The following is a 14657-nucleotide window of genomic DNA, read 5'->3' on the forward strand; positions in this document are numbered from 1 at the left end:
GGACCTCATCTTCTGATCTTTGATCTATCCTGGGGCCTGGAAGCCAGGCTGTGTGTCCGCAATGGCACGGACAGAGCCACTGATGCTCCTCTGCCCCACCTCAGGGGTGAGACTCAACAAAAGCCTATTAAGAAGGCAGCACTGGGGACAGCCGGGCGCCCACCTGCTCCACGGCCTGCTCGTAATGCCGGAAGTTCTCCAGCTCCCGCTTGGTCCTTTCTGTGAGCTGCTGGAAGATCTGCTTCCTCCAGGCGGCGGTTTGTGCTGGCGTGATGGACAGGGACAGCGTCTGCACTGAGGGAGACAGGCCTGCAGGAGGCCGCAGTGTCACCCTGCCTACAGCGAGGCAGGCAGGAGGCCAGGATTGCTCCCCTGACCCCGCAATCAGCCCTTCCTTGCTAGAAAGCTCCAGTCTCTGTAGAATGTCCTGTAAGCCTTCCTCCCACCATTTGCTCTCATGAGCAAGTTATTGTCCCCAGCCAGGACTGGGAGAGGACTGGGAGAAGGCAGGGAAGTCTGGCTGCTGGCTTCGTTCCCCTGGTCTCCCCAGTGGATCTCTGATGGCCACAAACTGACCCAAGGGCTCGGTCAGCACTGCTGAGACCTGGGCATTCAGGCAGGATGATGGGCCTGCTCCAGCCCCGATTCATCCATGGCCCACTCCCCTCAGGTGCACCTCCTGGGATGCCAGGTCCTACCGAACCAACAGGGCCCCTTACCAGACTGGACAGTGAACCACTTGAGCACGGAGCCTGCCTCCACTGCGCAGCCACCTCCTGACACCCAGGCCCACAGCAGGTGGTCATCGGCCCCATAGGGCTCCTCCAAGCCCAGGGTAAAGAGCCCCAGGGAGGCGAGGCCCGTGGATTCAGGGAGGCCAGCAGCTGAGTGGTTAGGCGCCTTCTTGGGCTCCTTCAGGTCAATGTTAGTCCAGGGCAGCTCAGCTGGACGCCCACTGGGACCAGGGGCCTGAGTGGGCTCCCCTCTGCCCACCACTGGGCAGGCATTCTCCACATCACACTCTGCAGTCCTGCTGGCCCCAGGGTCCAAGGCTGAGCTCTCATTGGGGTTCTGGGGATTGTCCAAAGACTCCTTAGGGAGAGGCTGCTCGGGGTCCCGTCTCTCGACTTCTGAAGAAACGTCAGTGTCGTGGGATGCAGAGTCACTACTGGCCCTCACTTCATCACCAAAGAAGCAGCCAGCACTGGGGACAGAGCAGGGGAGATCATCATTCCATCGTGGGGGGTGCTATCCCACCATGACCACCTGAGTGACCTCAGGAGTCACAACCTCCCTGAACTCCTGTCTCTTCCTCTGCACAATCCCTGTTTCCCAGGGAGCTGAGACACCTGGGCCTCCCCCCAGATCAATCACTTCAGTGTGCCTGGGGGTGGAGATTTGGGATGAGGATCTTTTTCACTGTGTAAAACACAGCATTTTAAAGCATTCAATTCAGTGGCACTTAGTGGACTGACAATGTTGTACAACCTCATCTCTTCTGAGTTCCAGAACTTTCTCATTGCCCAAATGGACACTCTGTACCCACGAGGCAGTCACTCTATCCTCCGTTCCCTCTACCCACAACTCCTCTGGCTAACATGTTATCATTATGGAATTGCCTGTTCTGGACATTTCATATACATTGAACCAAGGGACCAACGTGTGGCCTTTTGTGTCTGGCTTCTTTCACTGAGGACCGTGTTTTCAATGTTCATGCCTGTGGTGCCATGTGTCAGATCGCCATTTCTTTCATTGCCCAATCACTGCTGGTTGTTGGGCTAGTTCCATCTTTTGGTCACTGTGACTAATACTTCCATAAACATTCCTGTACAAACTTTTGCTTAAACACTTGTTTTCAATTTTTTTAGCTATGAAACTAAGAGTGAATTGACTGGGTCATGTGGTCATTCTTTGTTTGACTTCTATGCCCTACCACCCCTGGGTCACCTGAGGAGGCTTGACGAGCTGCCAGAGTGGGACCGGTCACACTCTCGGGTGGCAACAATAGCCTTCCATGTCTTCCCACTGAGCTCACTGGGGGTGACGCCCTGCCGGAAGTACACAGCTCGGTCCTCACAGCTGATACCCCAGACCTGGAACAGAGATGCTGCTCAGAGGAGTCTGGTGTAGACTGGGGATGTGTGGGGAGGACAGGTAGCCAAGGAAGCACACACCTGCAAATGCAGGCAGGAGCTGCGCCTCCCTGAGGCGTGCAGCGGGTGTGTGCATGTGTGTTAGGGATGGGGAGGTTGGTGGGGTGGGGTGTGCAAAAGTCCAGTGTGTAAGAGGAGCCTCGCAGGGGTGAGGCGGGCTGAGCTCAGCAGCAAGCTCAGGGGACGCAGGGCCACAGTCCTGGCTCCTTGACTTTAGGCAGACCAGGAGCTTTGGGAGCTTCGAGTGACAAGGTCCACAGACAGTGGGGCTGTGCTGGGGTACAAGGTCCGCCTATGACACTATCTTCAGGCCTCTGGTGGGAAGCTGATCCCCAAGAGAACTTCCACGTTCTTAGGGGTGGGGGCGGGGGCAATCACCTCACAACAAGGAGCTGTGCCCTTTGAATCTTAAAAAGTACCCAAACCTTTGTTAATAAGGAGGCCACACTGTCAGATGATACGGACGACACTCATGAGAAGCAGGGTCAAGAGTCAAAGTTGGAGGTCCCGCTTTGTGTCCATACACCTGATCCCCCAAATATCTTTAAATGACACCTTCCAGTCTCTGGGTCACACACACACCCGGCCCCCCCAGCAGATCCAGGCTCACTGATCTGAGGGTCCTTAGGAAAGTAACTCCAGGACAAGTAGAGACTCCAGAACCCTGAGGGAGCCAGTCCCCGGGACCGTCCAAGGCGGAGACTCACTGCATCAAGCGTGAGGAGCCCATAAGTGAAAAGGCTGTGAGATGCGGGGCAGGAAAGGTGGGGGGACCCGGGGGCCATGAGCACACCTGGTCATTGAGCCCCACGTTCACCATGACCATCTCGCCAACCATCTCGATCCAGCTGGTGCCACAGGGATTGTGAGAGTTGACACCCCTTCGGAACCATACCTGGAAAAGTCCAAAATAAATAGCCTCCCTGGAGGACATGGAGCAGAGGGCTTTTCCTAAGGCTCAGGAAGAACAAGTGAATCATCTGACCTTTGGCTCAGGACTCTAAATGAGCAGGGCACACGGTGAGAAAGGAGACGCTGATGCACGTCTATCCTCCCCCATCCTGCCCTCTGTCCCTGCTCAGCACCATCCTACCTGACCTCTGCTTCCCTTGTCCTGTAGCTTCTCATCTATTCTCTGCCCTAACATGCGGAAAAGGTCTTTTAGGAAAACTAATTCTTCATAAATTCATTTTTAGAATAAATACCCTATTTGGGGTCTACTTTTACTGTTATATAACATAGTCTTTTTAATGTTAACTTTTTTCATGTTGACTTGTAAAAATATACACAGTTGAGGCTAGGCACGGTGGCGCGGGCCTGTAATCCCAACAGCTCAGGGGACCGAGACAGGAGGATCACGAGTTCAAAGCCAGCCTCAGCAACAGCGAGGCACTAAGCAACTCCGAGAGACCCTGTCTCTAAATACAATACAAAACAGGGCTGGGGATGTGGCTCAGTGATTGAGTGCCCCTGAGTTCAATCCCTAGTACCCCCTCAAAAAATATATATTGGGCTGGGGTTGTGGCTCAAGCGGTAGCGCACTCGCCTGGCATGCATGCGGGCCAGGTTCGATCCTCAGCACCACATACAAACAAAGATGTTGTGTCTGCCAAAACTAAAAAATAAATATTAAAAATTCTCTCTCTCTCTTTAAAAAAAAAAAAATAATATATATATATATATATATACACACACACACACACACACACACACACACACACACACACACACACACATATATATGGCTACAAAATTGAACTGAATTCCCACAGGCCTACCTGACCCCACAGCTCACCTGGTGGTCATCCTCAACCCCTACCCCGGACCAGCTGTCCCCCAGGGCTGTTCTCACCCACTATGGATGGTGGCCTGTACGGGCCCCCATCAGTCTCAGATCCACTGGATCTTGATCTAGTAGCGCTCACATGTTCTAGAATTCCTGAGGTGGGGAGAGGAAGGGTTACATAAAAAGACCCTCAAACCCCTCTTATAAAAATTTCTGGAGAATCGGCTGCAATAGGATGCACCTGTCGTGCCAGCTACCTGGAAGGGAGGCTAGGGCAGGAGGACGGCTTGAGCCCAGGCAACACAGCAAGAGCAGCCAAAAGAAAAAAAAAAACTACACTAGAATATCTAAAATGTCTCTTAAAGATCCAAAGAAAATGAACAGTCAAATGTTTGTCTGAAGACTGAACAAACTATGATGTAAATGAAATTTTTGCTTGTTTTTACTCTAAAGGGGACAATGTGCTGCTGTAAGAGGGTCTTGGAAGTCATGATCTGTGGAAAGTGGGATGCTTGGGACATGCTGGGGGGACAGTGCTATACTTTTTCAGGCTGGGCGTAACCTGAGGACTGGGGGCCCTTGGCTCAGATGTGAGGTCCACCAAACTCCTGGGTGCTAGGGGATTCCCCTTGATGTGTGGTTGGAAAGAAATCATGAAAGTAATCTGAAACTGGCTAACCTTACTGGGCTTGCCACTGATAAAATACAAATAAAAGCACTGGATAGGAAAGGCCAGGCATCCAGCTCACGGGGCTCTGGCAGATCCGCTTCTGGTTATTTGAAATGCTGGGCCCCTGAAGTAATACATGTAGTTGTTCCGCATCACAATATCCCCCGTGGGCGAGGGGAGAGATGGAGGAATGCACCAATTTCAACAGCAAAAATGTTCACAGTGCTTGGCTGATGCTAGATTTCTGCTCAAGGGCTTGAACCATCCTGACCTTCAACATGAAATGGCACCCCCAGCCCGCAGCATTCCCCATCTTACTTTCCGGTCTTTAGTGACAGCCCAGACCACGCCGACGCCCACGGAGATGTGCATGATCCCATTTTCAGACCCAGGAGGCTCCACTATGGACCAGAAACTTCCTATCAACCCCAAAAGAAACCCCAGGCACTTCCATCAGCCAAAACGCTGGGGATTAAGCGCCCTCACCCCACTTCCCATTTTGGGGCATAGGGCCAGTCCTGAGCTACCCACCTTTGGGGTTGTTCCTGTTGATTCCTTCCCGGACCAGGGCCTGCCCCTCCCAGAGGGTGGCCCACAGAAGGTCATGGGGCCCACAGCTGATCTGGACCACCTCCCCTGGGGTGTCCACCAGGGACCACCAGGAGCCTTCCGGGTTGGAGTGGCTGACATCCTCTCGATACCACACCTGGAAAAGCAGAGCAGGGCACTCGCATCAGCATCTCAGCACACTCACACAGGTGGCACACGGGGATCTCTCGTGTGCCCACATATCTGATGGTATATATTTCCCTCCCAACCCTTCACTGCCGGTGAAGTTAATGACCCCAACGTGGTGAAAAAATTTGTAAACCCTGGATTTCAGTGGCCCTGGGGGATGGGCCTGTTCTGTTCATCTGCCTGTGAGAACCCTCTACCGGGCACCCCCTACCATCCAGCCTCAGGCGTGCAGCTGGCCTGGGTGTCCTGTGCCCCCTAGTGGTGATATGCTCCCAGGACACTGGTCTCTAGGGGAAGCCAGAGTCCCAGTGGACAGCAGGAAAACCCCCCAGTTCAGTTTAAACAAAATCTACAATGCCCACTTCTTTTGCTCCTTAATCTGAACAGTTAAGACTGAGCAACTCCTATATGTCGTCCAAACTGTTAGGTGCACTTCATCTGGAGGAAGCTGTACACCTCCGCTGGGTCCAGGGAAGGCTGGTGACTCCTTCCAAGAGCAGTGTTCAGACTGGGGATCCCAATCCCCCAACCTTGCCCACCCCGCCTTTCAACAGACCCTGCAGGACAAGGCCTAGGAAGTCCCCTTCCACCACCAGTGTTTCAGGGTACACCTGCCTCCCTAGTTCTTCCTGGAGCACAGGGTCCCTGTGCCACCTCTTACAGACCACAGGAGTGGTCAGCCACTCTGGCTCGTGGCTGCCACTGAGGCATAAACACTGCTCTGTGGCCCCTGTCCTCCTCCCTCTTTACATCCAAGTGGGCAGGGTCCCTGGTCCTTCACCCTGCCTGGTCTCTCGTCACCACCATTCAGCGGGGCTCAGAGGAAACACCTGTGGTTAACCTAAACCTGGGCCCAACATGACCCCAGAGGTGAGCCTGCTAAAAATACTCTGCTTTGACTGTTCCCAAGCCAGCAGGAAACTTGTGGTCAATTTGTGGTAAGAATTACTGCACAATCATAAAATATAATCTAAAATGATAAAAGAAAACGATAAAAGTGTTGGGTGCTTTTTGCTCGGGACCATCTGATGCTGTTGCTGCTGAGGTGAGTTTAATTCTTTTGCTTAATTTACAAACTCCCTGAGAAAAGGATCCTCTCTCTAAACATCTGTCCCCCAACATCTATCCACCCACACACCCACCACCTATCTGTCCAACGATCAACTACCCATCCATCCACCTACCTAACCATGATCCATCCATCTACATGTCTTCCCCTCATCCATCCATTCACCCACCATCCCTCCATCCACCACCTACCTGTCCACCCACCCATAATCCTTTCATCTACCCACCTACCATCCATCTGTCCAACTACCATCCACTCATCCACCCACCATCCATCTACCTGCACATTACCACCTACCCACCGTCCATCCACTGCCCACTCTCCACCTACCCACCCACCATCCCAACTGCCCACACACCCACCCAGGCGTGATGCTCCCAGTGACTGTGGGAGGCACCACAAAAGCGCTGGCAAGGGGCCCAGAATCTGCCTAAGGAGACAACATTTTTGGCACCTGAGCCCAAGATGGGCTTGGAGGACAGGCCAGGGCCAGGCATGGGATGGGGACCAGAGGTTTCTGGGAATAGTGAGACGCAGGGACCCACAGACAGGATGCACAGGAAGGGGGCCTGCCCCGGCTCCAGGGAACAGAGGTGGGAGGTTCCAAGGGCATCCCTCATTCCTCCACCTCAGGGAGCCTCTGTCACACCCCAGGCTGGCCTCCCTGGTGCCTCCCATGCAGAACACAGAGAGGTGTGGCCTTACCTTTCCCTGCAGAGACACAGCCCAGACTGACAGGCGGCCCACGGGCTCCTCTGTAATCTCCCACCCGCCGACAGAGAGGTCATTAAAGGGGTCAGGGAGTTCCTTGGGGTCATCCTTTGAGGGGATCTGAAATGAGGTGAGAAGCAGTGGCTGTCACTACCTGGGCAGGCTCCACATAGCACCGTCCCCTGCCTGTCCCTGACTCCCAGCACATGACTTCCATTCTCAGCTTGGCCCACAACAGCCCGACTTCAGGAAGGAGGCAGCCACAGCACTGCAGGCCCCTGGCCCTGGGTCCCCTCTTCCGTGCCCTATCTGTCACCAGGCCTAGGCCATCCCTGAATGGCACTGCTGCTCCCCCGTGAAAGGCAGATATGCCACAGGGTCTTGGCCCTGGTTCCCAGTGACCTGACTGTGTGACTCTTCTCTAGAATGGGGCTGGTGGCAGAACACAGTCCTGCAGGTGCAAACCCTCCACAGATACCCTACTCTCCTGGCTTCTCCCAGCCCAGCGGCCAGCAGGCGGGGCTGGCAGCCGTGAACGCTGAGGCCAGGCCTCTGTCCCTGAGCTAGAGGTTCCTTTGGGTCAGGAGAACAGCACTGAAGCTTCCGGTACCTCCCTTGGTGGGGGAGAGGAGGCCTGGGGGGGTCCTCTGAGCTCCTGGGCTGTGGCCTGGCTTAGCTCCCTGCGTGGCCATCTCTTAGATGAAGGGATATATGGTGCAGGAGGTTCTGGAACTGGAAACAGCTCCAAGGAAGGACCCAGGGAGGGCACAGTGTCCCCTTGTGCACAGGCAGGGGTTTGGGGATGAGGCTTCCTTGACCCTCCTGCCAGGGGTCACTGTCCCCAGAACCCATGCCCACACCATGCCCAGTCAGGAGGACCTTGGCCCAGGTGTCCCGGGACTTGTATCTCCTGTACCGGATCCACTTCCGTCGCCGCACGCACGAATTCCACTTCTTGTCTCTCGTGTAGGTGGCGGGAAAGTCAATGGCATACGTCCACCCCTGAAATGCCACGGTGGGGACTCTGTAAGGCTCGGGGGGGAGTAATCTGAAGAGCCAGGGAAGGTGGGGAGGGAGAGGAGGGAGCAGGACCTGAAGCAGGACACCCCACACAAGCAGGGGTCAGACACCACTGGGAAGAGCAGCGCTAAAGGGACAGGCTGGGACCAACCATCCCTCCCCCAGGGGCAGCCACGATGGGTACTGAGTTCACCTACCCCTTTTTCGGTGGGTTCCCCTCCAAAATTCTCATCCACGTACCAGTCTGACTCCCACTCCCAGTGTGGCGAGGGTAGCGCCACCCCATCCAGCAGCCGGTGTTGGAGCCCACTCACGTCACTCCACTGCCAGCGGTCACTCGGCAGGAGCTTCTCGCAGAAGCCACCCATGGGATTCCAACGCTGAGGCCAGAGACACAGAGATGGCCTTAGGCCGGAGCCTGCCAGGAGAGACCCAGGTGGGCAGGGCCCCTCTAGGTCCAACAGGTCCCTCCCCAGCAGACCCCCCCCCCCTTATCTCTGGCATGGAAGGTTAGTGAAAGGTATGCACTGGGACTCGGGAATCAAGGACTTCCTGCCACTCTATCAAAAGTCAGTGTGTCAAGTTGGGCATGGTGGCGCATGCCTGTCATCCCAGCAGCTGGGGAGGCTGAGACAGGAGGATTGCGAGTTCAAAGCCAGTCTCAGCAACAGCAAGGTACTAAGCAACTCAGTGAGACCCTGGCTCTAAATAAAATACAAAACAGGGCTGGGAGTATGGCTCAGTGGCCAAGTGCCCCTGAGTTCAATCCCCAGTACCCTCCAAAAAAAGTCAGTGCATGAGGGCCAGGCATGGTAGCACATGCCTGTAATCCTAGCAACTCAGGAGGCCGAGGCAGGAAGATCCCAAGTTCAAAGCCAGCCACGGCAACTTAACAAAACACTAAGCAACTCAGTGAGACCCTGTCTCTAAATAAAATACAAAGAAAGGCTGGGAGGTAGCTTAGTAGTTAAATGTCTCTGGGTTGAAACCCAGGTACCAAAAAAAAAAAGTCAGTGCATCAGCATGGCCCCACTGGAGAGAACCCACCCACAGCCGCAGCCACAGTACTCCAAGAGGAAGGAAATAAAAGGCACGAGCCAGCCCGGCTCCGGTGGTTCTCAACATTGCTAGAGCCCACCCTCCTGCAGACCAGTCTGTTCTGGCAAAGACAACAGGAGCTTCAGCCCCACTAGCTCCCAATATGTGGATTTTAAGTACAATGAAGAAAACAAATACGGGGACTGGTAGGGAGGCTAGGGCCTCTGTCTCTTCTTTGGTTTATTTTAACCAATAACCCAGGAATCCAACCACCTTAGCTACAGCCCTGCCTGGGCCACTACCTGATTCTCATAGGCCTCCTCTCGGCGGCGGATGGGGACATCGTTGGCGCACATGTACAAGTAGACCTGGTTGTCGCAGGCAATGCCCCAGCAACACTGCATGGCCGCGCTGACCCGCTTGAACTCCAGCTGGGCATCCTTGCACAGTTCCCAGTACTGGCCAGCCGTGGACAGAGTGTATACTCTCCCAAAGAGGTCCACCGCCCACAGCACTGAGGTGGGCATGGTGTCGGCGGCTGGAGGAAAACCAGTGGCAAAAGAGAGAGTGTCAGTGTCCTGGTCCCCAGCCCAGGGAAATCAGGGCCAGGCAGAACCTAGGAGCCCTCTACCAGACGGCCTCGAACCACAGATGGCACAGAGGCACAGGGAGGAGTCGGTGTTCACCCCACAGATCAGAAGCAGAGCCCCACTTCCAGCGTGGACCGGCTTTTTCTTTCTTTGCCTTTTCTTCCTTTTCATTATGAGGATTTTTTTTTTCAAACAGACAGAAAAGTATAGGAAAAAATATATGTAATATCCATGCGCATATGTCCCCAAATCAAGTCCCTTTCCAGTTCTGTTACAGTCTCTTCAGAAACTATATTCTTTCAAAAGAATAAATGAAGTCTATAAATTTGGTGGAATCCTGTCCTTCCCTGAGCTGCTCTCACTGTGACACTCCTATCTAGGTTTGGTGAAGGGCGTCCACACAGCCTGGCTACCCCAGCCAGAGCTGTGCGGGGTCCTCAACAATGTCGTCATCCGTCCTGTGCCTGTATCGTCTGACTTGAGTTCTCACAAGGTAAGAAGGTCACTATGTTCCTACTCTTCTGCCAGAATTCAGGTCCTGGGTCCATCACTTTCTAGTGGCATGGAAAGCTAACATGTCCATGCCTGGACTTGCCAATGTGTAGGTCAGTGCTAATGGGTAGGGGCCAGGTGACTCTGTGAACTCCAGGACCCAAAGGTCCTCTCTTACCCTCCCTTTCTTCCTTTTTTCTTCTGCCACTCTCCACCCCTTTCCTCTCTTTCTTTCTTTTTTTAAAGGAGGAAAGATGTTTTGGCTCATGGTTTCAGAAGTTATGGCCACTCAAAAGTTGGCCATGTCCATAGCTCTGGGCCCCAGGTGAGACAGAAATCATGGTGGAAGGGTGTGGCAAAAGAAAGCAACACAGAATAAGACAGCCAGGAGGCAGAGAGCTCTGTTTGGGGTGGCCAAGATCTGCCACTGACTGTCCCTCCACCCCTTGGCTGCTGCTCCTGGGGTTAATTCCTGGAGTTCTAGCTTCCGGCAGGAGCAGACTTCCTCCTACCACAGGGCCACAGAGCCAGAGCAGTGCAGCCAAACATGCAGTGAGGGGCTGAGGCCTGAGGGTACTGAGGGTAGTAGGGAGTCACCACAAAGGGCCCTGTCTGACTGGGTGGCTCCCAGATCCAACCAGGGAACACTGCCCTCAGGCCAGGAGAGAGAAAAGCCAAAGACAAGCTTACCTCCCATGGGGTTTGGAAACTGGAGCTATCAAGAGACAGGTTTATTTAGGTGGTCAAGGCTGGGCCCTGCTGTCCCACCCCTGCAGCATGCCAGAGGCACCCCCATTATAGAGATGCCTGGAGACAGGACGTGCTGAAACAGGTGCATCTGCCGTGGGCAACACAGGCTCTTCTGGAACATAGTGGGTCTGACAAACTCCAAGAAGAGTGAGGGTTGAGAAGGAAGTCACAGAGGGGATATGGAACAGGAAATGGGAGACAGAACAGAAGCCAAGTTCCTAGAAACACCCATGACAGGAAGTAGATGCAGAGCTCAGGAAAGGGACTGATCAGCCTTACAGAGCAAGCCTGGGGAGACAGAGCTGACCCGTAGAACTGCCGACCTCCTCAAGCCCAGGGGCACCAGTGTCTGCCAGACACACAGACAAATCAGAACACCAGCCATCTGGAGCCAGCTGAAAACTGTGTTGGTGTCCAGATGCCTGAGTCAGAACCCATGGTGGCCCCAGGCCACCTCACCCTTTCTTCTCGGTCAGGCAGAAAGGTTCTCTCTGATACCTTTACAATGACTAAGAAGAGTGTTCAGAACTGCCTGCACCCAGATGGCCAGGATTCGGATCCTCACTCCATTACTTTCTAGTACCATAAAAGTTATCTAACCTGCCTGCAACTTGATTTGCTAATGCAGAAAAGTCAGAAAGGAATAGTGACCTACTTACCTTGTGAGAATTACATACAGGCACAGCGTGGATGATCAACATCGTTCAGTGCCCAGCAAGAACTCAACAGTGTTACTGATATCATTTTATTACTTGGCATTTACTACCACAAACTGCCACTTATCTCTCATCTCATTTAAAATATTTTAAAAAATCAAGTTCCTTTCCAGTGGGCCTGAGCCTTGGGCCTCTTCTTTTCTTCTTATCAGCACTCTAGAGGGTGGGTGTTCAACCGTTTAATGATAAACGCCTCCACCTACCTCCAATACAGACTGCCAACTCCCTGAGCCTAGACAGAACTACTCCAGGAAAGCACTTAAAAAGTAAAGTCACAGCTGAGCACAGTGGCTCCTGCCTATATTCCCAGTGTTTCGGGAGGCTGAGGCAGGAGGTTCACAAGTTCAAAGCCAACCTCAGCAACTGAGTGAGACAGTGTCTCAAAATAAAAAATAAAAAGGGCTGGGGATGTGGCTCAGTGATTAAGCGCCTATGGGTTCAATTCCTGGAACCATAAATAAATAAATAGTAAGGTCACAATTGGTGGGCAGAGATGCAATAGAGCAAGTAAAGGGTCAACATATAATGAATAAGATGTGGGTATGGGGACATTCACTGTTTAATTCTTTCAATTTGGCTTTATATTTGAAAATCTTCATCATAAAATGTTGGTAAAAAGTTTATTTTAAAACTGTCAGTTTCAGCCATGCAAGGCACATGCCTGTTATCCCAGCAGCTTGGGAAGCTGACACAGGAGAGGAGAATCACAAGTTCAAAGCCAGCCTCAGTAATTGCAAGGCACTAAGCAATTCAGTGAGACCCTGTCTCTAAATAAAATACAAAACAGGGATGGGGATGTGGTTCAGTGGTCGAGTACCCCTGAGCTCAATCCCTAGTACCAAAAAAAAAAAAAAAAGTCAGTTTCAGTGTGTACAATTATTATGCACCAATAAAAAATTTTTAAAAATAAATAAAATAGTAAGAGGGAAATGGAAAAAAAATGTCAGTTTCTATGGTGACATTTTAATACAATTTTGTTTGCAAAGATAGCTCACAATTCAACATGTAAGCAACCAGCCAAGTCAGACTGAGTCTGCAGGTGAAGCTCAAAGAACAGAGACTTTGACTTGTGTTTGATACACTTTCCTTTAGATAAATGACTAAGCAGTAATTTCCTTCCAGACATAATTGAACCTTCTGGGCAGTTAATGGAAAAATACTTTGCTGCAGATAAAAGAAAGAGTGGGGGTTATGTTTACAAACTCCCTTCAAAATGGAGACCCAGACAGCAGTCACTAACCAGCTAAAGGTGACATGGGGTAAATATCCTTAGTCACCCACAACTCCTTTCTGCCTCTGTCAATTGTTTCTAGCACCCTCAACTCCTCACATGCTACTTTCTGGCTGTGAGATGCCCAGGCAACCTGTCCTGAGTCATGGGGTCCTTAAGGGTATTTGGAGCATTGTTACCATTCTGAAATCCTGGGGCATCTTTGTTTTGTAGAAGTGGAGCGATGGAGTGTGTATCTACCCAAGAAGCAGCCTTCAACTCACCAAGAACTACAAAATGAATTTGAGCTAGACCTTCAGTCAGTCTGCACCCTCAAAGCCATCTGCTTTTCTGTCTCAGTTTATACACAGGTCGCTTCAGAGACCCAAAAGTACCCAAGGCAATTGGGGGTAGAAGTGATCGAAGAAGGGACACAAAACAAGAAAGATCTCCAAGCATTCACCTCTTCTGAAGCTGCCTTAGGAGCCTTCCTGAAGAGTTTCCTGCTTATTATTAATTATTTATTTTTTGTTTGTTTGTTAAATTGACACTCTAACCTGGTGCGCACTGGGCTACCAATGCAGTTGCTGGTTGCCAAGCGCAGAGACTGCTCAAAAGTGATATCAGGGTCCAAAAAGGTGGGAGGAAGCAACAGAACTCTCATTGTTCCTGAAGAACAGGGTCCACCCAGCTCCACCAGGCAGGTGGTGCCCTGAGTCGGACTGGCTTTCATCCCATTTCCTGCACTTAAACGACAGGTGGTCCCCTGCACTGCCACCAGTAGCATATGTCGGGAAGCAGGGCCCTGACCATCTGACCAGTTAATCCCATCACAAGCAGATTTGCTCCCACGCTGCCCAGGGAGAAGGTTAGACAGGCCCCTGGAAGCTCCATTCTCTAAAACCGCGAGTCTCCAGCGATCTCTTACTCAAATCACTCCAGTCCAAAGGCCGGAGTGGGGGGTCCTCTGAAACTGCCCCTCGGCTGGCACCTCGGCATTCCCGAATTCCCCGCGCCGGGACAGGGCGGCGCCCTCCAGGTGTGCAGGAAAGAGCACAGGTACATCCCTCCCTCCCCTTCAAGGGTCTAGGCAAACGCAGTCGATGCGGGGTCGCCGCGGCCCGACTTTCCCCGAGGGGCCGGGACTCGAGTGCCCACGACCCTGCGCCGCTGCGCTTACCTGGGCCGGCGCGCGGCCAGGGCGGGGGTCGCAGTGGATGCTCCGCGGCTGGGCTAGCGGGTCGGACCTGCCCAGGCCGCAGGCGAGTGGGCGGGCCGGAAGCGGCGGCCAGGCCCGCACTCATTGGCCAATCTCGCCATGACGCACCGGCCTAGGAGCGCGCTATTGGCTGCTTCGCGCAGCCTGGAGCCGGCTTAGGGGTCGGAGGGTAGCGCGCTCTCTCTCTTCCGGGGTCGCGGCGGGTCCGTGTGTGCAGAGTCCGCTCTAGCGAGCTCCAGGACTACACCCGTGGGGGCAAACCGCCCGCCGCCTCCCAGGACCCTGCTGCAGGAGCAGAGCAGGCTGTTGAGCGGGGCCCGCAGGCGAGGAGAGGGGGCGGGCCGGGGGGGAGTCTGGGCGCACCCGCCGCAGGCACCGGAGGAGCGCCGGCTTGTGGGCGCCGCGCCCGCGGGAGGGAGAGGAGGCCGGCAGCCGGTGACTGCGTGGGTTCCGTCGAGCAGAAATGGAGCCCTCAAGCACACAGACCAAAGGCTT

The 14657-nt window shown here is 53.4% G+C and overlaps 1 protein-coding gene across 3 annotated transcripts in view; it reads right to left on the minus strand.

Annotated features, from left to right (window-relative positions):
* Tecpr1 (tectonin beta-propeller repeat containing 1) overlaps positions 1-14280 on the minus strand; it is a 29286-nt gene extending 15006 nt beyond the window's left edge. Inside the window, exons 1-11 of one of the 3 annotated variants that reach the window (XM_078023713.1) lie at positions 14124-14280; positions 9488-9723; positions 8345-8527; positions 8007-8129; positions 7122-7247; positions 5141-5315; positions 4928-5028; positions 2947-3048; positions 1948-2093; positions 720-1204; positions 164-309 (exon numbers count right to left, since the gene is read on the minus strand). In XM_078023713.1, the coding sequence (XP_077879839.1) occupies positions 164-309; positions 720-1204; positions 1948-2093; positions 2947-3048; positions 4928-5028; positions 5141-5315; positions 7122-7247; positions 8007-8129; positions 8345-8527; positions 9488-9723; positions 14124-14247 (1947 nt within the window). In that variant the 5' untranslated portion in view covers positions 14248-14280. Of the gene's footprint in view, positions 1-163; positions 310-719; positions 1205-1947; positions 2094-2946; positions 3049-4927; positions 5029-5140; positions 5316-7121; positions 7248-8006; positions 8130-8344; positions 8566-9487; positions 9724-14123 lie in introns of those variants that run through there. The other 2 variants (XM_021719707.3, XM_078023714.1) reach the window with 2 other exon arrangements.
* Between the last annotated feature and the right edge of the window lie 377 nt (positions 14281-14657).

This window comes from Ictidomys tridecemlineatus, chromosome 10, assembly GCF_052094955.1.
Source record: "Ictidomys tridecemlineatus isolate mIctTri1 chromosome 10, mIctTri1.hap1, whole genome shotgun sequence".
NCBI lineage: Eukaryota > Metazoa > Chordata > Mammalia > Rodentia > Sciuridae > Ictidomys > Ictidomys tridecemlineatus.